The 22069-nt window shown below is 35.1% G+C and overlaps 2 protein-coding genes across 2 annotated transcripts; both read right to left on the reverse strand.

Annotated features, from left to right (window-relative positions):
* Positions 1-10880: 10880 nt before the first annotated feature.
* LOC123560088 (uncharacterized) lies at positions 10881-13729 on the reverse strand. The gene is made up of 2 exons (XM_053532541.1): positions 13205-13729; positions 10881-13043 (listed from the first exon to the last, which is right to left on the reverse strand). Exons 1-2 carry the CDS (start codon positions 13727-13729, stop codon positions 10881-10883), a joined length of 2688 nt encoding a protein of 895 aa, XP_053388516.1.
* A 181-nt stretch (positions 13730-13910) lies between these two features.
* Positions 13911-16373, reverse strand: LOC123560089 (uncharacterized). The gene has a single exon (XM_045352350.2). The coding sequence runs from the start codon at positions 16371-16373 to the stop codon at positions 13911-13913; it is 2463 nt and encodes an 820-aa protein (XP_045208285.2).
* Positions 16374-22069: the final 5696 nt, after the last annotated feature.

Consider the following 22069-nt stretch of genomic DNA (forward strand, 5'->3'; position numbering starts at 1 on the left):
AAACAACTAACAGCACACCTTGTAATTGTTGGATTTTAACTTTTCTCGGAATGTTTTTTTTTCAGAGTTTGCATATACTCTGTCACAATATCGTTTCACGCGGGATAAAATATCAGTTAGACATGGAGTTATACGACAATATAAATTAGTAGAATCTTTAAAAACATTTTCGTCTTTGTTGTTTTCTTTTCTGAAAACAAAAAACAAAAATAAAACTGGTTCATCCTCTTTTTATTATAATGCTGGGAAATTTTAGTCACAGGTGTTCGATGTAAGATTCTTTGTAGTTGTAGTTTTAGAGAAATTAGAATATTAAGCATATCACGTTACTAAAGAGGACATTGACATATTTCAGAGCAAAACAATGTTTGAGAAATATTATTTCAGCTCTTATACTTTTTTAAGGATTATGTACGCCCTTAACGGGATCCGCCAAATAGTTGGTTTATTTTCCTGCGCGCCGCTATGACGTTTGATTATGTGATGTAGCCCACAAAAAAGTGTATTTTTGCATAATATCACACAGTTCTTTGTTTAACAACAAATATATTTTCTGATCTAAAAAGCCATCAAACTTTCAATAACATTATCATGTTGCTGATATTATCATTTGAAATTTGTATTCAGTAACATTACTCGAATTTGTTTTCAGTTTAATCGTATTTAGCTGTTAATTTCAATTTTACTGTTATTATATTATCTGATGTGACTTGCTTAAATATTCTGTACATGTATCGCGTTCTTTTCAGGTTTAAATTAATAAAATAGACACACAACGAAAGCGAAATCAATAAACCAATAACTTGTCAGTTCTGCGTTCAAAGTTAGAATGATACACGAAATAATAGTAAAACCTAAGACATACCACAGAGGATTTTGCACAAAATTTATTACAATGGCCAGCCTTAGCTCTAAATTAGCTGGTAGTGTCTGTAATACGAAGGGATTAATATCAACTAAAAGAATATCTAGTCGACTGCTTATTTTGTAAATTCATCATGCCTAAATTCAATTTTGCATGCATGTTAAAAGTCTTTTTCAAGGACGAGTACATATCCTTTCCGCAGCCTTAACGTAATAAAACGTATTAGCGTCTGATGGCCCTTTCACGCTTTCGTAGAATCAACATTTACAACACGAAATTTATTGTGAAAGTATTTCTGAAATGTCTAGGTCTGCAACTACCAAATACGGTTATATCTTACATCCGAGGCATATACTGACACTCTCAGACAACATCAAAAACGACCGTTTTAGCAATTTGATGAAGTTCCAAAATTATTAATGTACCCTTGGTCCGTTACGGACCCCTGTGGGATTTGTGTTTATCTCGAGCTCAAATATCATTTCATAGATGAAAAACTGACATGCCATACTTAAGCCCATGTAATTACAATTCGTTAGAAAGTGTTGAAAAAAAATGACTTCCCAATAGCAAAAATAAGTCCACACGCATACGCTTAGACGGGGTGACCACTGCGAGTGACCCCTGACTATCTACGAATCAAAATACGGCATTTATTTCAATTTTAGCATTCCTACTTTCATTTTCTTTACTCCCGGAAACAGCTAAAGGTCAAGTGACGTCATTTCCTATGATGTCAAAAACATATATATATGCCTGGCGAGATTGTCTACATATGTGCTGACCGTCCTACGAATCGGTCACAGAAAATTTCTTTTATTTCTTTTTCAGTTTGAAAATGTATCCTATATACAACAGATTTTTTAAAGTAACGAACTGTAACATCTTGATGTTGAAACCTTCCGATGTTGGACTTGATTTTGGAATTATAAAGATATTCAGTAATTTAAAGAATGCCTTCAGCTGTGTCAGATCTCACGATATTACATCGGAATGGTTCCAAGTTTAACAAGGTGCCGACAGGTCCATTGATCTAAAAAAATTTAAATGGCTTAATGAATACCATCGAGTAAAATAAACATAGCCTTAACATAGAAAAATCTAGTTTTGCATGCCCAACTTCAACTAATTATATGGTTTTACTACCACTTTCCAAAGATAGCTTACAAGAACTCTTAAATATTTGCTACGATAACTCTTTGAAAACCAGATACGTCTACGATATTACAAAAACAAGTCATGATTTATAATGACAACAACAATACTCATCTGACGTGGCATTTGGGACCAGACAGTAAAGAAATAGCTAATGAATATTCACTTCTAGGAGTTTTATGTACAAATAATATGGATTTGAATGAGAGGGCAGCCTGGAAAACCTGGGATGGGCTCGTGGGATGGGCTCATGGGATGGGATGGGATGGGCTGGAGGTCATGGGATGGTGGGCCCAAGGTCAAAGAAATATATAGTGAGGAACATGAATTAAAAGTCCAACTGGGCAATTAAGAGGTCAGCTAAGGATAACAGGGACACAACCTGTAATTACAATTCCCAGGGTGAGACTGTATTTGCTGTCAAGAAGGGAAACAAAGAAAAAAGTTACCAACACTTAGTCCTCTAACTTGTTAGAATGTACTTCTACAGTTCCAAAATAAGTAATGAAAAAATTATGGACTGTATTTTTTATCGTAAGTAAAGCAAAAAAGCAATTATTTGAAACAAAATATAATCATTTGTTAATGTAAACATCATTTTTTATCATAAGTAAAGTAGAAAAGGGCAATTGTTTTGAACAAAATATAATCATTTATTGTCCACTTGGTGTTAATATAAACATCTTTTATACGATAAGTAGAACTAAAAAGCAATTATCTGGAACAAAATATGGTCATTTATTGTCCACTTTGTGTTATTGTAAACATCAAAATTTATTTATTTTATCTATAATCAATAAATTGAAAATTGTCGTATGTTTGAGAATCTACTTTTTCATATGTTATAATATGTCTAATATATTAAATTCATTTCTGTCATCTTTTTATATTGAAATTTGTCAATTAATGTTTTCTTTTTGTTTCAGTAACTTTTTTTTCAGAATTGACTATTTCCCATTCCATATTTTCTCTCAAAATTAATTTTCATCTAACAAATTAATGTTGTAGGTTCGTTCTCTGACTTGTTAGAGGTCAACTGCTAAATTCATCATTTTTCTCCATGTGACATATACTGTATACATGTAATTCTAACCTTTATCTTCATAATTCTTCATTATACCGAAATGTTTTGTTTTGATATTCAAATACATTTTTTTCCGCTATATAATTTACTTTTATTTCATAAAGGTATAACTTATAATTACATATGCAAGAAGTATATAATTTTTAGTTTTCATAATATATCTTTAAAATTATTACTGTTCTACGTATTTTTATTTTTTCATAATTATTATATTACTTTAAAATCATTGCTGTTTTATTAAGTGTACTACTAACTGGATCAAAAGAATTAACAATAATAATGAGAACAATAATAAGAAAATGTAGTTACTGTTATTTGCCTATAGAATAAGACATTAACCCATTTTGTTACTCTCGACCAGATCTTATTGGCAGTATGGCATGAATTCCCAGGAGTACCATTTATTTTATAGAGAACTGTTCACCTTAAGAAACCCTTGAGAATCTGAGAAAATTTTAGGGGCAAATAAGTTCAGCCCATGTCCTTGAGCCCATCCCATCCCATCCCACGAGTCCATCCCATGAGCCCATCCCAGGTTTTCCAGGATCCCGAATGAGAGCTGTTCGAAATTACGCAGAACATTTTCAAGGTTGGCTGATTGTGGCCTTCATGGTGACGGTTTACATCCCTTAACGCCAAAACACCTGTTTTTAACTGTTGTTCTGCCGAAAGCTATGTACGGTATTGATCTCTGGAACAGTTTGGCATATTCATTTATTCAGTCCCTGGAGAGGGCTCATCGCCAGTGCGTAAAGTTCATCCATCGGATGCCAAAATATACTAAAATGGTGTTGCGTTGAGCTTACTCTGAATGTATCCCATAGAGATTATCAACGAGAAGCGAAAATTACAGATATTTGGTAAGCTGTGTTCAGAACTACATTTTCTTTTGTTCAAAGACCATAACCTTCATGGTGAATCGCCAAAAAGCGATAGTCTTTATGCCGGATATATATAGGATTTTGGGAAAGTATTGTTTAACCCAAAAGATGCTTCATTTACCACAAAAATGCGTTGAAAGTCAAAGATAGCAGCCTCCATTCATGAAAACATGAATATATTGATTTTGAATATAAAAATAAGAAAATGTGCGAAGAAAGCTTAAAGCTGCTTTCCACAATCTAATTAAATTTCGTTATAGAAAAAAATAATTCTACTTGCAAGTGGTCTAATAATTCTGGTTTCAATATTGAAACATTGATAATTGTTAACTTCGGCGTACGTTCAAAGATTTCAATAGTAAACTACTAAGTGTCGTCGACGACACTTAACAGTTTTAAGATAACCACTTTTTGGCCAACAGTAACAGAAACAGCAGTGACACCGTTTGCAAACACTAACGTTTATTGGTCGACGGAGCTTAAAAATGTGCGGCACAGGTTCCTTTTCAGGGAATATATAATACAATTCATCATACATCAATTTACAGATATCTAAAGATATCTACTGTCTTTCAAATTTATTGTGGCCCAGGTTTTTATCTCTGGTATGATTAAGGTAGTTCATTCAATCTTCTATCTTATGTTTTCTATGAGAATGCCGTTAGAAGTACTTTCCCAAAGATAGAACATTGCGTGTTCAAGCATTTGAAAGACAATATAAATACCTTTAAAATGGTGTACAGTAAGTGGTGTCATATTCCCTGGCATAGTAATTATTTGCTCTTAATTATGTTCACTAACGGCGTTTCTCCCTTGACAGCTACATACAAAATTGATTAATACACCCTATTCATTCTCAAAGTATGCGCGTTGCCCTACATGCATTTAAAAAAAAAATAACATCACGTTTAAATTAATGTATAATAAATTGTGTCACATTCCCTGACAGTTTGTCTTTAAGCTGTTGAATATACCCCCAACGAACATTTACATTGCATATAAGGCCGTATATTAGAATATTCGCCGTTAAGTACCTAATTTCTTTACCCAGAAGACTTACTGTGCGCTAGGGCAGCCATTGTGTTACTGTTTGCCAGCTAAGGTAGCAAGGTACACTTAGATGCGAAAATTTTGGGCGCAGACGGTCTTAGATGTAGCGAGTCGCAATATTGCACTTCCCCTATGAGCAAAATTTGGGTGGCTATTTTATAAATTGCGTGCATGTTTTGTGCTTTTAATTAATGGCAAGATCAGGATTCTCATACAAGAATAAAGAAAGTTATCAAAGCGAAAGGTTTACATCATCCATGAAAAAAAGCGTGCCAAAATCATCAATTTTGCACCTTTTGAACAGTCTACAATGATCCCGCTGCAAGAACACTGTCCAATATTATTGCATTTCTTAATTTAATAGTCCTTACTGAACGTCAGGATATAAACGGAATGGGGGCCCATCCAGCTCGTTTTTTCGGAAAATAACGAAAATGTTCCTGAGTATCAATCAACAAGCACAGAACCCTTCCGTGAATTGAATTTTTCCGCGAAATGGTGTCTCATTGATCATACAAAGCTACCAGCAGTTAGTTTTCCAACTGACATCAGAATTTTACATGTATCGGCTGTATAAATTTTCTAAAGAATTAATAATCATTATCTCTCACCTTAATTTACAGACATCCAAAATCACGATGTCCTCTTTATAACAAATATTGACGGGAGCCAAAATTCGAAAGTGTACCCTGCTACCTAAGTGTGCGCTCTTTTGATTATCATAGTCTACTTTCAATTTCACATTCTAAAAATAGGTTTCTGTACCCCGAGGAAACTAAGCGATTACAAAAAAACAAAATGGAATTTAGATAAAATAATTGCTATTTGCATAGACTGAAACCATGAAGAAAATATAGACAAATGATAAGATTGCTTGCGATTCTATGGAAAGTAGCTTTAAGGAATCTGAGCCGAATCCGCAGTACATTTGTACCTTGAGCAGTGTGGAAATTCTGTCAGCAATATAGAGAACAAATAAATTTCTGTATAACAGCTATTTCAATGATGAGATAAATTTTCTCGATTCAATTTATGGGTGTGTGTAAAAAGCGTAATACAGAAACTGATTGGATCGCAATTCACTTAGCGATGTTTTGTAATGAAAATTATGCTATACGTCATAAACTGTGGTGTTCGCTACATAATATATTGGTGAAGCATTTGAGGTTAATTAGTTGATTTGCTAGCTTGTTTACCATCATTTTGCATGCAAAATTGCGAAAGGATTTCTTGCTATAATATCTCTATTAAAGACAATTTACATTTTATGTGCAGTATTTCAAATATTTAGATTTACAAAACTAATATTTAATTTCACTTTGCATTATTATAATGAATATCATCTGCAATGCATTAACAATATGGCTTTCCTCAGAAAGACGCTTTATTTTTTGTTTCGGTTAGCATACTGATATTGGGAGATGTCCATATAATTAAGACTCCATAAAAAGATATTCATTTGAATTTTCATGTATTTTCAATACAATATAAAAAATTATGATAATATTTTTGTACAAGCAAATTAACCGTTTTCTATAATATACTTAGGTATGCTTCATATATATATATATATATATATATATATATATATATATATATATATATATATATATATATATATATATATAATCGTGTTTTACCTAAATCAATAACTTAAAATATAGATTATACGTCGCCAGAATAGTTCCGCCGACATGTAACCTCTTTCCGTATACTGATAACATTAAAACACGGTTTTCTATACATTTCTTAAATAATCATGTCAGTAAATATTTATTACCATCGTTCGTGAAGATGAGCAGTCCTTTTACACACTTACTTTACAAAAGCATATGATCATTTTTCTAACTTGAATATGTATTACAGAATTGCCGTTGCGCGTATACATTTTTGAAAAGGTAAATGTTAAATGTGAAAATAATTTACACTTTTGCTGATATAACTACATGTAGTTACATGTTTCTAATAGTCATAGTCATAGATTATAAGTTGTGTAGAGTCTTCCTTCATTTTGTTGTTCTTAGCTCACCTGAGCACGAAGTGCTTATGATTAGCTATTATAATCACGCTTTGTCTGTCGTCCGTGGTGCGTGCGTCCGTCCGTCGTCAACATTTTCTTTAAACTACATCTCCTTCAACGACACTTGATGGATTTTGATGAAACTTGGCCTGGATGTTTTGGGTTGTCCTCTATCAAAGTTGTTCAAACGGCTGTGTAAATTTAATGTTGTGAAATGACATTCGTTTTGTGCTCTGTTAAAAAGTAAGGTTGAAGCTAGATTTACTCTAGTGGTGAAGAAGGACTTTTATGGAGCTGTAGCTGAGTATATGAACTTTCTATAATTGCTACTTGCAACGAAGTTACGTATGGATCTTTGTACATATTGGCGAAAGTAATATTTTCCTTTGTTTTATTGTCGAAACATTGACAAGTATTCGCTCAAAAAGGTGTTGACTGTCCATTGTATTGTATATATGATGTCCAGCTCATAATTAAAATAATTTACGAACCATTGGCACAGGAATCATTTAGGCAGGGTAACCAGAGGAAAATTTTATATACGTGATAGTTGATCTCACCAGCTCTACGTTTTAACAAAGGACATTGTACATCGTTTTGTCAGCTAGTCTAAGACATAGTCACCTTAGCGATTGGACCCATTTCATTGTTCAAATACTAAAGGCGTAGGCACTTCCCTTGGTCATATAACTCGTATCCTCACAGCCTAGAACATAATTATAGTTCGTTTTTTATGGAAAAAGATGCAAAAGTATTTACTTTATTTTTTGTTCATTATGCCTTAATGCCCTCCGAATGCAGGTGCGGCACTATAGAATTTCATCATTTCTAGGAGACATTTTTTTTCAAGCTACGCCCCTGGTAGCAACCATCTATGGACAGGTCAGTCACCAAACATGTAATGTGCTATACGTTTTTTTCTTCTGCAATGTTTCCTCTTGAATTGATTTTCGTACTTATTTTTATAAAAGATGTTCATCAAAAATGTGCATCCTGCATATAGAAGCCATTTTGTTTTTCATCTGTTCTGTCTGCTTTACTTTGCGATACCTACAGTTCATATTGCATTTTAAAGTAAATGTGTCTATAAATTAACAGGATTACCTCATATAACTGAAGAAATTTTCGTCTGTAAGGGCCATGCGTAAGGATTTTACAAAACATTTTCATTTATTTAAAAATACAGTGCAGTGGTAAATTGAAGTTTTGGTCGTAGACCGTACTGTGTCAACAACAACAACATGCGTTGAACAAGTTATTTTATTATATACTTATATAAATTCTGTAAAAAATCGGCTTGTATTTTACAATTAAATATGAACCAAAAATTCCGTATTGTACCTTTTAAATTCCGTATTGTACCTTCCGTATTGCGTGCTACCGGACTATTTTCATTAATATGCATGACCCGACACATTTCTATAAATAGCGCACATAAAAACTGCACGAAGTTCCATTTAATATCGATAAACATTGAAGATTTTGTTCAAGAACAAAACAAGGATCAAAATGGTAAAGGTATATAATAAAAGGGTCATTATAACAGTAGCTGGATCTGGGACTTTGTATTCGGCTCTCGTGGATTTTGCAAAGTCGGATCACACGAGGCGCTTGCGCGCCTCGTGTGATCCGATCTGGCAAAATCCACGAGAGCCGAATACTGCATCCCAGATCAAGCTACTGTTATAATAACCCTATTATACCGGATGATGATACTGTATGTAATGGAGATTTAGTCGTACTTGAACTTGGTCAATTTGAAGATAATATGGAAAGGAAAGTCTCTTTTATTTAATACTTGTTAATCAATATCAGGATTATATCTCATCTGTCAGCTTCCGCGTGTCTCGATGACAAACAATAAAAATTTAGACTGAAAAAATAACACTATTAATGTAAATCCTCCAGATACGCCTCCTTGTGACTGACAAGTTGCAGATTTATTAGAACATCAACTTTTGCTAGATCTTATGTAAGATGTTCCTTGTGAATTGTTTGTTAAACAGCGTTTGCCTGACTACAGCAATGGTGAGACCAAAGTTGAACATGTGCGTGCATTGCTTTTCGAGAATATTTTTCCCCCCGGATTCGCATGCGAAGTCAAGCGCCGTGTCAATGCCCGTGATGGCTCTACGGTAGCTGTCAAATTAGCATATGTCCACGCACTCTTAGCATTATTCAAGCAGAAGATCCACTCAGCATCAAAGATCTAATTAGCAACTAAAAGAAGGTAAACAGGTTTAGCTCTGTTTCAAAATCTACAACTAAAGCCTTAAGTTTGGAATCAGAGAAATGTTTATGTAGCATGGAATGTTGCAATTTAAACAAAATATTACAAGTCTACAAGCAGACATAGCCTAAATGAAACAATAACAAACTGCTAAAGAGAATTGAATAGTCTCGGAAATCAAAGAGGTTAGAACTGCTGTCTCTGACACCAAGAAAAATATCAGTAACTTCAAACAAACTCTTTTGTCAAATATCAATGAAGTAAATTCTTCTGTCTCAAAGCTCGAAACATTTGTGTCTGAAAAACAGGCCTTTTTGACGACATTCATCTGATAAAAATTTCTGTCTTCATTAAGCACAGCAATGTCTGATCTCAAAGATGTCACAAACGACTGCTGTATTCAAAACAGCGGCGTTTAACTCTGGTTCGATGCCGAGTAATCATCTAGCTGTTCCAAGCAGTGTGTCTACATATACAACCATGCCCGGTCCTGCTGATAAAACAGTGATAACCAGACTCCGGATCATATACTATTAAATTATATCAAAGACCCCAGATAGAAATGTATTCAGCAGTACTATAGAATCCAATGCAGGAAAGTAGAAATGATCATGAGAACAACACTACTTTGATAATATGAAAATGCCTACCATTATTTCAAACAGAAGGGAGTCTGAAAAAGATTAAAAATCACATAGGCAGCGTGAGGGCCGTTCAATAAACTTCAGCATAATAAATAATGACAAAGCTGCCAGAAAAGCGAGACATAGTTGTTCGGGAACTTGGATACCACAGTAAAAAACGAGTATGCGCTGATTCACTTTACAATTTTATTCTCTAGCGTAGCGATTCTCTGAAATTACAAACAATTATACATATAATAAAAAGTATATTTAAATCACAGGTAAAAACATATATTCAACAATATATTCAAAGCGACAGTTACATTTCTTACGCAAATATCTCTAATTAAATTTCTTAAATACGCTAAATAGTATTCAAGTGCAAATATTTAATAAGCAACCTTCTAAAACAAAACACTCAATTTCAATTAGATAAATCTTACCGATTTTTGATCTTTACCAAGTTTTACATCAAGTTCCTGAATTGAAATATATGTTTGCGCTAACGGAAGCGACGTTCAAAACAATAACAACAGAAAATGATGACGTCGACGTCAATGTTTGGACGTCGCGTAAAAGCACGTTAGAAAAGGCGGTAAAGACGTAAATTCAAATTAGAAATGTAATACGTTTCTAGCAGTCCTCGCCATGAAATTTCCAGATTTCATAACAGAATTCAAATTTATCATAACCATGTATGTTATAAATTAATGTAGTATCATTAACAGTCTTGATAATTATGCTTTTCGAATAAATACCCTAGCACAGTCCTTGAAAGCACACTACTTCCATTTAAATGCTGTAATTTATCCTCTTTGGAATATTTACAAGTATATTTCTTTCACGATATCAGCGTCACTTGACTCACTTCTGAGAAAGTGTCTATGTAACTTCATGTAAAAACGGCAGCTGATAAATTCGAGTTACAAATTGCCCGGATTGTTCGTACACAGATCATTCGTACTCTTAAGCTTAAGCTGAACTTTCAAGTAGACACAACTTCGTAATTGGTTTCACTGTTTGTGTATTTTTATACTTTACAATACAGCTTCGTACATGTCCATCACGGCTTTTGTTTGTTTTTACAATTCTTCCCAATGGCCATTGTCCTCTTGTCGTACTTTCGTCAAACACTAGCACAATATCACCTACACGTAAATCTGTGGTCTTTCTTTGCCATTTTTGTCTCTGTTGTATAGCTGGTAAGTATTCTCGTATCCATCTTCTCCAGAAAACGTTAGAGAGATATTGCACCTGCTTCCACCATCGTTTTACATATGTGTCATTCTTATTATATATTCCCCTTGGAATACTACTGTTAGTCTTCATTAGTAGTAGCATATTTGGTGTGAGGGCAGACATGTCTTCAGGATCATCGCTAACCTTGGTTATTGGTCTATCGTTCAGGATTCTTTCAGTTTCTGTCATCAGCGTAACTAATTGTTCATCTGTGAGCAATTGTTGCCTGACCAACGCTTTTAAAATTGTTCGTGTGGAACGAATCATCCTTCCCCAGGCTCCTCCTCTATGACTCGCCTGAGGCGGGTTAAAGTGCCATTCTATTTCCTTTTCTGTCATATATTTCCCTATTGCTGAAGAATTCCATTCTTGTATCGACTGTCGCAGCTGACGATCGCCACCTACAAGATTCGTGCCATTGTCACTATACACCTTCTTTGGATATCCTCTGCGACAGGTAAAACGTTGAAATGCTGCGACGAAGGAGTTAGTTGTCAAACTATGACAGACCTCCAGGTGTACCGCTCTAGTTGAAAGACAGGTAAAAAGACAGCCATATCTTTTCACATGTGTGCGACCTTCTTTTACAATCAGTGGACCAAAGTAATCTATTCCAACGTAAGTGAAAGGGGGTTCATCTGGTGTCGTCTGCTCTTCAAGAAGAGGCCCCATCTGTTGTTGTAGCAGGGGGGAGTGTTGTCGTCTGCACACCATGCAACTTCTCACTACACCTTTTACAGCACTCAGTCCTTGAACTATCCAGTACTTCTCACGCGAGATTGCAAGTACCTGTTGTTTTCCGGCATGACCGTTATTCTCATGAATATGTCGAATTATTAATTTTGTAATAGTGTGCTTGCTTGGTAGTATAATGGGACATTTACTCAGGTTTCTAGATTGTATACGTCCTCGTACTCGGATTAGTTTGTCACACATTTTGGGGTTTAGAGATGCAATGCTGCTATCAGTTCTGACTGGCTTGAATTGTTTCAAGTTGTTCTCATTTGCGAATGTGTCCTGTTGTACATGTATCAATAATTCATGTTCTGCTTTCTGGATTTCCGCTAATGTTAAGTTTCCTTCGTCCATGTCAAGTTCGTGATTTAAGTATTTCTGTCTGCAAAATACCTTGTATCTAAGTAACCACGCGACTGCTCTTCTAAGTTTAGTCCAACTTGAGTAGCGATCAATGATATCATCTAGACTTCTATTAGTCACTGTGATGTTTATCTTGGCTTCTCTCTTCACTTCTGTATCATCGTCGGTTACTTCCGGTGCAAGCTGATTCTGTGGCCACTGAGTATGATCTTTTCTTAGAAAATCTGGTCCATTTAGCCAAATATGTAGATTCTTAGTGTCATTCGCATGTATGCCTCTTGAAGCTATATCTGCGGGATTCGACTTTGTGTCAATATGGCGCCACAGGTCTGGTGAGGTAGTATTATGTATAATGCTGAGTCTATTGCCAACGAATGTCTTGAACCGTTTTGATACGTTCTTTATGTATCCTAATACAATCATAGAATCAGTCCAGAAGGTAACTTGATCAATCTTTATATCTAGTTCATCGGACAACATCGCATAAATACGGCAAGCGACAACAGCTCCGGATAACTCAAGACGTGGTATAGACATCTGTTTGATCGGGGCTAAACGAGATTTTCCTATGACTAGAGAACATGTTACATTGTCATAGGTATCAACAAATCGAAGGTAAGCACAGGCTCCATAGGCGGTTTCGGATCCATCACTAAATATATGCAGTTCCGTAGATTTAACACAGTCACTTGGTCGGAAACAGCGGTTTACAGACACATTCTCCAGACAAGGTAAGGTTGATAACCAGGTTTGCCATTCATTGTTGATGCTCTGTGGTATCTGGTCATCCCAGCCGATCTTCAGTCTGCACAGGCTCTGTATTATAGCTTTAGCTTGAAGTGTTACGGGCGAGACGAGTCCCAGTGGGTCGTATATTGAACTTACAACTGACAGAATGCCGCGTCTCGTGAGTGGCTTATCAGACAGCTTGACTTTAATCTGGATTCTGTCGTCGTTACATTCCATTGTACACCAAGTGCTCGATTACATGGTAAAGTTTCGTCTAGACTCAGATTGACGACAGATGGTTCGAGTTCAGATTCTGGAATAGCGTTCAGTACAGCCCTACTGTTACTTAACCACTTCGTAAGTCGGAATCCGCCTAACTTCATTAGTGTTTGCAGATCTGTAGCCAGCTTGATAGCTTTATCATCCGTTTCTACAGACTTCAGACAATCATCGACATAAAAATCTCGTTCTACTGTAGAAACCACTTCCTTTCCAAATAAACGGGCATTGTCGGTTGCAGTACGCTTTAAGGCATATGCTGCACAACTGGGTGATGATGTAGCTCCAAACAAATGTACCTTCATACGATAGCACTTTGGCTGCTGTATGATGTCACCACCAGGCCACCATAGAAATCTTAAAGCATCACAGTCTTCTTCCATAACACGCACCTGGTGAAACATTGCTTCAATATCTGCGGCTAGAGCTACCTTCTCTTTCCTAAATCGTATGAGAACTCCTACTAGACTGTTCATTAAGTCCGGTCCTTGAAGTAATTGGCTGTTCAGTGAAATGCCGTGGTGCTTAGCAGCACAATCGAAAACTACACGTACTTTGCCTGGCTTGTTCACATTTGTTACTGGATGGTGTGGTAAGTACCATGTACGTCTAGAAATATTTTCAAGGCCATCTTTTACCTCTTCTGCGTATCCTTTCTCAATAATTATAATCATTCAGGGATGTTGTATACATTTTATGTAATTCCGGGTCACGTGACAGTTTACGTTTCAGTTGTTGTAGGCGTACTTGGGCAAGAGCTATGTTGTTTGGCAAGGATGCATTCTCCTTCCTCCATGGTAATCCAATTTTGTAGTGACCATCTTCATGGGTAAGAGATGATTCCATAATCTGCAGAGCATGTTTGTCTTCAACAGACATAGAGTCCTTTTCATTCAATGATCTATCATTAAATTCTGTATTCCACATTCTTTCCAGTTGCTGTTGCAGTGACACGTCTCTGGATTGTTCAAAGTGGACATTTACGGTATTAGGCTCACAAATGTCTTGAACTGGACCACGTACTGCCCATCCTAACCGTGATCGCACGGCGTACGGTTGATCAATGTTTCCTGAACGCACTTCGAGTGGAATATGTGCAGCTGGAGAATCTGTACCGATCAGTAGCATAACATTGTTTGTGTCAATTTGCGGTATGTCTATATCTGATAAGTAGGGTAATTTCTTTAAGTCAACATTTACTGCTGCGGATCTTGTTGAGATTGGAAGCTCCTTCACTGACCACACCTTGGAAAGTGTCACTTCTTCATTTCTGTTTTCGTCCACCGCCATTACAGTAAGATTTATTTCCTGTCCGTGAATGGTACTACTTGTTGAGTTTACCGTTGAAATATTGAATGTAACAGGTTTACTTGTGACGTTCAAAGACTGTAACAACCTCTCATCACATAAGGTTTTATCTTCACCGTCATCTAACAGAGCGTATGTTTGACAGAAATTTCCATTTTCAGCATTCACAATAACTGGTATAATTCCTAAACAGTTCTTCACATTTGAGTTCTTCACAGATGCACAAGTCACAGCTTGTGTCGCCGAAGATTCAGGATTGGGTCTGCTCCAACTATGTAACAACATGTTATGTTTCACTTCGCAACCGGGTACTGTACATGACTTTGGTTTTCTGCAGTTGCTAGATGAATGGTTGCCTTTCAAACAGTTGTAACACAACTTGAATTTTCGCACCAGTTCTTTTCTCTCATTTAGACTCATCGATTTAAATTTGCTACATACAGATACATCCAGGCAGTTACCATGGCAACAACGGCACTTTCTTTCGTTTCTTCTCTGATCAGTATTACTGTGTGTGGTCAATGTAGTTACATCTTTTACAGGCTTTGTACCATGCGGTTTACCGGAAGTTGACTTCGCTGTTCGATTTTCTTTAATGAGATCGATTCCATACATTGAACTGGCAACACGTGATTTCTCATCAACGAATTTCACTAAGTCGGTAAAATGTACTTCCCTGCCAGATTCGTTAATTACGTGTGCTATATCAACCCATTTCACTCTCAGATGCATAGGCAACCGTTTCACAATTCGCCTCAAGTTTTCAGAATTATCTACATCCGAATTATATCCTAGTTGCGATAAAGTTATTTCACACCTTTGCATTTCTAATGCCAATTTTGATAGTTCGTCTGTATCAGATGCTGCTATCTGTGGACCGTATACCAACTTTTCAATATATGTTCTAGCGATCACGTGCGGCCTTCCATAACGTGAGAACAAGATGTCACGTGCGCGCCTGTATCCTTCACTGGGTTCCAACAAAACACAATCTTCAATACAACACTTTGCTTCACCGTAACAGTACTGTATTAAATAGCTCAACCTAAGTCTATCATCGGTAATTTTACTTTCGATATTAGTTTCGAAGTTTTTGACGAACTTACAATATTCAGTTGGCTTGCCGCTAAATGTCAGTAATTCCGGTTTCGGAAGATTGAACCCTTCCTGAAGTGTAGATGCAAGTTTCTGGAACGCTATGTCTATTGTAGAAACACTAACCTCGGAGTTCATATTGTTTATAGAATGCGCACTCTTAGCCTCATCTTGATTATGCCCGTGATCACGTGCACTGCTACACATATCATTATAATTTATATTCCTTCCGGTAGAAGACGTACTTGCTGTCGTATGGGTTTTAGGCGGAAGAATATAATCACTGTCTGTACCTGTCACATTTCCAGTAACGGAAGTTGTTTCACCGGAAGTAGAATGTTGTACTGTTGTCTGAGACTGGACTTCTAAGTTCACTCCATTCTCTTCCTGTACAGCTTGTTGCCATACTGATTCTTCTAATTGCGCTTCTTCAAGTTCAGACTGTTGATCTAGTAATTGTTGTTTCATTTGTAGTTCTACGCGTGCGCGCTCTAATTCTTGCTTTTTATTTAACATTTTAATTTTATGTTCCGCAATTAAACGTTTAGCTTTCGCGCTTCTTAATCTGGAGCGCGAGGACACTGTTGAAGATGAACTAACATGGCTGACTGAAGAACAGGCGTCATTATTATCATCAGGCGTTTTCTCAGAAGAAATCCACTGTGAAAATCTTTCCCGGAATTCAACAAAGTTCTTATAACAGCTTTCATAGTTCATTTCTCATTTAGATACAACTTCTGAGCACACATTCAAACACCGTAAATGAGCAGATTTAAATTGTTCAAATCGCTCACATATTTTACTGTATAAAGTTTTGACAGTTTCTTCATTGTCGTGCGAGATCATGTGTCGTTCTATTTCATTGTATAATTTCGTCATCTGTGACAACTGGGCTGTGCGCGCACGTTTTGCGCTGTCAAATCCCTCGTGCGTCGGAATGGATTCATTTCCGGTAGCCATCTTCTTCGTTTACACAACATACACCGTAAATCGAGAATTGTTCGGGAACTTGGATACCACAGTAAAAAACGAGTATGCGCTGATTCACTTTACAATTTTATTCTCTAGCGTAGCGATTCTCTGAAATTACAAACAATTATACATATAATAAAAAGTATATTTAAATCACAGGTAAAAACATATATTCAACAATATATTCAAAGCGACAGTTACATTTCTTACGCAAATATCTCTAATTAAATTTCTTAAATACGCTAAATAGTATTCAAGTGCAAATATTTAATAAGCAACCTTTATAAAACAAAACACTCAATTTCAATTAGATAAATCTTACCGATTTTTGATCTTTACCAAGTTTTACATCAAGTTCCTGAATTGAAATATATGTTTGCGCTAACGGAAGCGACGTTCAAAACAATAACAACAGAAAATGATGACGTCGACGTCAATGTTTGGACGTCGCGTAAAAGCACGTTAGAAAAGGCGGTAAAGACGTAAATTCAAATTAGAAATGTAATACGTTTCTAACAATAGTAATCGAGATAGTCAGCCAAATGATTACAGTAGTAGAAGCTCCCACTGTCAAAAGTTTGCTGATGACTTGGATGAAAGCTTGGTAGAGTTTGTCCGACGTACAACTTAAAGGTTTTACAAAAGTGGGTTCAAACCGAGTAGAACGGAAGATAGAATGTATGTTACAAACTGCGGACTTAAGGTCTCAAAACTGTCAATTTTTAGAAACTGCGATTATACGTGTCAATGTAGAGGATAACGGGAAAGCTGATGCCAAGACCAATGACCATTATGTTTTGCTGAGAGGCGTAGTTTGCCGTCCGTGGCTCTCCAGTAATGTATACAAAAGCAAGAACAGTGGGTTTGAGAACAGTTACCCGAAGCAGTACAAATCCGATGTATGGAATAACAGTTATAACCACGAACATAACTTTGAATCAGTGTTTTAGCTGGGGATACCGGTGTCTTATCGTAAAAATATTTTTAAATGACTTCCACACTAAGATTGTTCGTATCATTTAGGTTTGTCGAAACATACGGTCGCCTTGGTCACTTTTACTTTTCCGCATATAGAAGAAACTTTAACAAAAATATGTTCTTCTTTGTTCAAAATTCTGTTCCTTTCGGAAAAAAATATCATTTATTATGCAAAAGTTTTTTTAAACATTTTGGCATTGAACGTCTGCCTTATTATGAAAAGTTCTGATAAATAAAAGTACACAATACTTAGAAATCGTTTCAGACCTGGACGTAAAATGTAAGGTTCTTTGTGTGTGGCTATAGGGAAATTAGATAAGATAAGACAAATCAATATAAAGCAATTAATATTAATAAAGAGTGTGAAATGAAACATAGCTTCTAAACGACATGCAATGATTTAATAGAGAGCAAAACACTATTTTTGAGAAAATTCATTTCGATTCTAACACGTTATTAAGAATTATGTACGCCCTTAACGGGATCCGCCAAATTAGTTTCTTTTTCCTGCGAAATTACGCAAATAAATAATTTGTCAGTTAGAATGATATATCAAATTACAGTAAAACCTAGGATATCGAATTTCGTATTTGCCGTTTGGCAGAAAATTTATTACTTCAAAACTTCCTTGTATTCAGATTGTTTGTTTGTTTGTTTTTGTTTGTTTAGGTTTAAACGTCGTTTTACAACAGTATATCAATTATGTAACGGCGGGCAGTTAACCTAACCAGTATTCCTTGATTAAGAAGCAGTACAAACCTTTTCTCGACAAGTTACTGCCAACTTCCCCACAGGAATCAGAGGTGGAGGAAGAATGATTTCAGATTTAATGTCTAATGTCACTATCACAACGTGACGGAGAAAATATGGCTCGAGCTTATGACCCCGAGATCCGTTGATCTGCGCTCTCCCAATTGAGCTAAGTGTGCGGGCTATACATTCAGGTTGAGATTAGGTTAGTTTAATCATATTGTATTTGCTCTTTACATATTTACAATAACAGAACATATACACAGCATAAAGAAGTAAAGCAAAAAGGGTTGGGCAACAAATTCTTACAACATTAATGAATGCCCTCCCCTAACAAAAATATATAAATGTTGATCGGCTGACAATTATAACCTAAAGGAGCTAAATACAATGTAAATGAGCAATATTTATGTTTTAATTGTTTAAAGACATTTTAAGAAAGAAGAAAATAGCTCGAACAGATTGAAGAAGTTGATGCCAGTTTCCACAAGGAATAAGAACGAGTTTTAGAGTCACGAGGGATGTAATTAAGGACTATTAATGATACACATCCAATCACTATTCAAAACGATTAGTATGTTTTATATAATTTTGAACTTCGATGAATAGTTCTTCATTTTCCTCTGGTAAAACACATGTTTTCCCAATAACAAACAGTCCAAGTTCAAAGGATGAAAATGTTAACCTGAATAGATTTATGCGTTGTTCGTTAAAAGTTGGACATTGAAAAAAGTAATGCTCAGCATCTTCGCATACGGCTCCAAAGTGACATGTTGAATTTTCATGAAGATGATTTAAGAAAAAGTCATTGTTTAAGTTACTGCAATTGTTTCTTATTCTTGCATGATATACTGAATAACGTCTTTCACCCACAAGATAATAAGAAGGAACCGGTGGTGGTTGAAATTTTCTTTAATCTACTTTTGAAAATACTTAGTGATGGTGAATTCCGAATTTCAAGTTCAAGATTGTTCCATAAGGAAACTGAAGATGGGATAAACGAATTTGAGTATATCTGGGGTTTCCTAGCAATGATAATATAATCATCACTATTACGTAGATTGTACAGTACATTTTCTGTAACACTGTTTGGAAAAATTCTAAAAACTGTGATTAGTTTTTAATTTTTTTTCCTATCAGAAAGTGATACCCATCCTATTTCAACAAGAAATTTATTGATAGAAACTGATTTGGTTAAACCTGTAACTATTCTTGCAGCTTCATACTGAAGTCTTTCTAGTGAAAGTATTTCATATTCATTGCAGCCATGCCAAACGACAGATGCATATTCTAAATTAGGTCTCATGTAAGATAAATAGATTTGGTTTAATGAAACTCTTTTTAACCTAAATTTAAGTGCCCTCATTGAACCAAGTACCTTAGAAGCTGATGCATATTATTTATGTGTTCGTGCCATTTGCAGTCCTGACTTAAAGTTGACCCAAGAAGTTTATGATGTTGAACGTAATCTAATTTTATGTCATTAAAATATAATTCTGGTTTTCTAAAAGACCTTAAGGAAAAGAACAAAACTTCAGTTTTTTTTTGGGATTGAACTGGACTAACCACTGTTCTGCCCACTCAGTTATCTGACTTAGATCGTTGTTTAATGTAGTTTCAATATATTCGATGCTGCTTGAGGTAACAGCAAGGGAGCTATCGTCAGCAAAAAGTCGCGTAAACACTTAAAAGACTTCCTGCGATATCATTTACATAGAATAAGAAAAGTAAAGGGCCTAACACTGAGCCTTGCGGAACTCCAGCATTTATAAACTTTGATTGTGAGAGCTAGAATTGATATAAACTTTTTGATTTCTTTATGTTAAATAATCAGATAACCAGGACCATACATTTCCTCAATGCCATATTGTTAAATTTTAAATAAAAGACCTTTCTGCTGAGATCAGCTACTAAGATGATTCATATTCTTGTCGAAACATGTAAGAGACTCCATGAAGGCAGTGTTGACTAGAAACTATAATATCAGTTTATTTTTCGATATTTTATTCTATTTCTCAATAACTTTCTTACAAAAAATATGGCGAACTAATTTCATGTGGCTCTATTAGTCCTACGACAGGAAAAGTACCGCAAAGTACAGTATTTAGCGAAAAGATACTCAACACACGAGGAACCCTCATAGAGTCCTCCTGAACATACCTCCCCACCTTGATAAGCTGTACCTTGAAAAACTTATCAATGAAACCTGAGTACACTTACTAAAAACCTGAATTAATTATTTCAAATATGAATTATTACCAATACGTAATTAGCAATGTACTTAAATGTACAAAAACTGACATAAAATAACATCTTAAAACAAAAAAAAAACTAATCTGTTTGTTTTTCTTTTTAATGAAAATGTTGAAATTTTTACTTAGTTATCTATTAACTTGCATCTCCAGAGATAACATATTACAGATCAAAAATTAAAAAAATCGATCTTTCTATTGAACATGTTAAACAGAAAGATGATTTTCAAACAAACAAAAATCTATCAAACTTTAAAAGTTCTACCAACATTTAATTTATGTGTTGTTTGAACAAAATTACACTATAAACATTGAACCAGATTTAAACATAATATAACTATCTCATAAATAGCTCAACTTGTAAACTACTACCTAGTTCAGCAATACATGCGCATTTACTATCATTTAAATTTACGAACTAGACATAATTGCTATTTACGAAACAAATTCTATTTCTTTAGAGAATACAATAATCCTTTGCATTATCTCAGTTTCATGTACATGTACCTCTAGTTCAATTATCATATTCTAACTTATAAGCTAACTTACATCATTTACTTTTTTTTCATAAAATAATATACGATGGTGTAACACAGAAACTTTTTTCATGAGCTTATCGTTTTCATGTAAATTGATGACTGTAAAACAACTCAATATGTTGTTCCCTTGTAAACTGGTGAAAGAACAATCATTAATTTCAATGATGGGTTGAAAGACTTTGTGTACATTATTTAAATCATTGAAATGGTTTGAAATATTAATATATGAATAATTAAATACATTGCCGGTGACCCTTTCTGAAAAGTAATGAGTATGTAATTTTGAGCAACGACTGTGATGAAATCGGTAAAATTTGAAAGGACTTCGGACACTATCATATGCTTCTAGCCTACATTTTGAATGCTAAATTCTCATTAAGTATTTAAACAATACCCAAATCGTTTCAAGTCAATGATAAACCAAAATGCTAGTTAACTTATTACAGCAGAAACTGGTTTGTATCTGTTTCTATCAAGATGTTTTTCTTATTTTATCTGGGCCTGGGTATATTTTCTTGAAAAAATAAAATGTCTAATTTCCGAAAAAATATAATGTCATCACTTTACGGAAGTTTTAAATATATGAATTCCAGTCAAAAAAAGTGACAAAATCCGTTTATTTAAGGAAAAAATAACATTTTAAGATTAAAATCCTATGAATGTGTGAATAGGTATACATGTATAAGTGACCGGTCATTATTTTTTACAGTGGTTAAGGCAGTTATTTAAGTAAATGTACATGTCTGTATAGCTTTGTTATAAGTGATGGCAGATATCTGTATGCTGTATAACATTAATACTAAGAAAAGTAATCTTATCAAGGCCGTAGGGTGGGTTCTTGCTTGGGGTAAGTACCAGTGGCACAGATAATATTTAAGCCGCGCCATGAGAAAACCAACATAGTACAATTGCGACCAGCATG

Source organism: Mercenaria mercenaria, unplaced genomic scaffold, assembly GCF_021730395.1.
Source record: "Mercenaria mercenaria strain notata unplaced genomic scaffold, MADL_Memer_1 contig_1427, whole genome shotgun sequence".
Taxonomy (NCBI): Eukaryota; Metazoa; Mollusca; class Bivalvia; order Venerida; family Veneridae; genus Mercenaria; species Mercenaria mercenaria.

What these genes read in the sequence shown, in the direction of transcription:
- LOC123560088 (XM_053532541.1), bottom strand. Translation starts at nt 13,729, where the DNA reads ATGAACAGTCTAGTAGGAGTTCTCATACGATTTAGGAAAGAGAAGGTA. An exon ending in CACTTGGTGTACAATGGAAT is followed by an intron (nt 13,044 to 13,204) that starts GTAACGACGACA and finishes TGCAGACTGAAG; the next exon opens with ATCGGCTGGGATGACCAGAT.
- LOC123560089 (XM_045352350.2), bottom strand. Translation starts at nt 16,373, where the DNA reads ATGAACTATGAAAGCTGTTATAAGAACTTTGTTGAATTCCGGGAAAGA.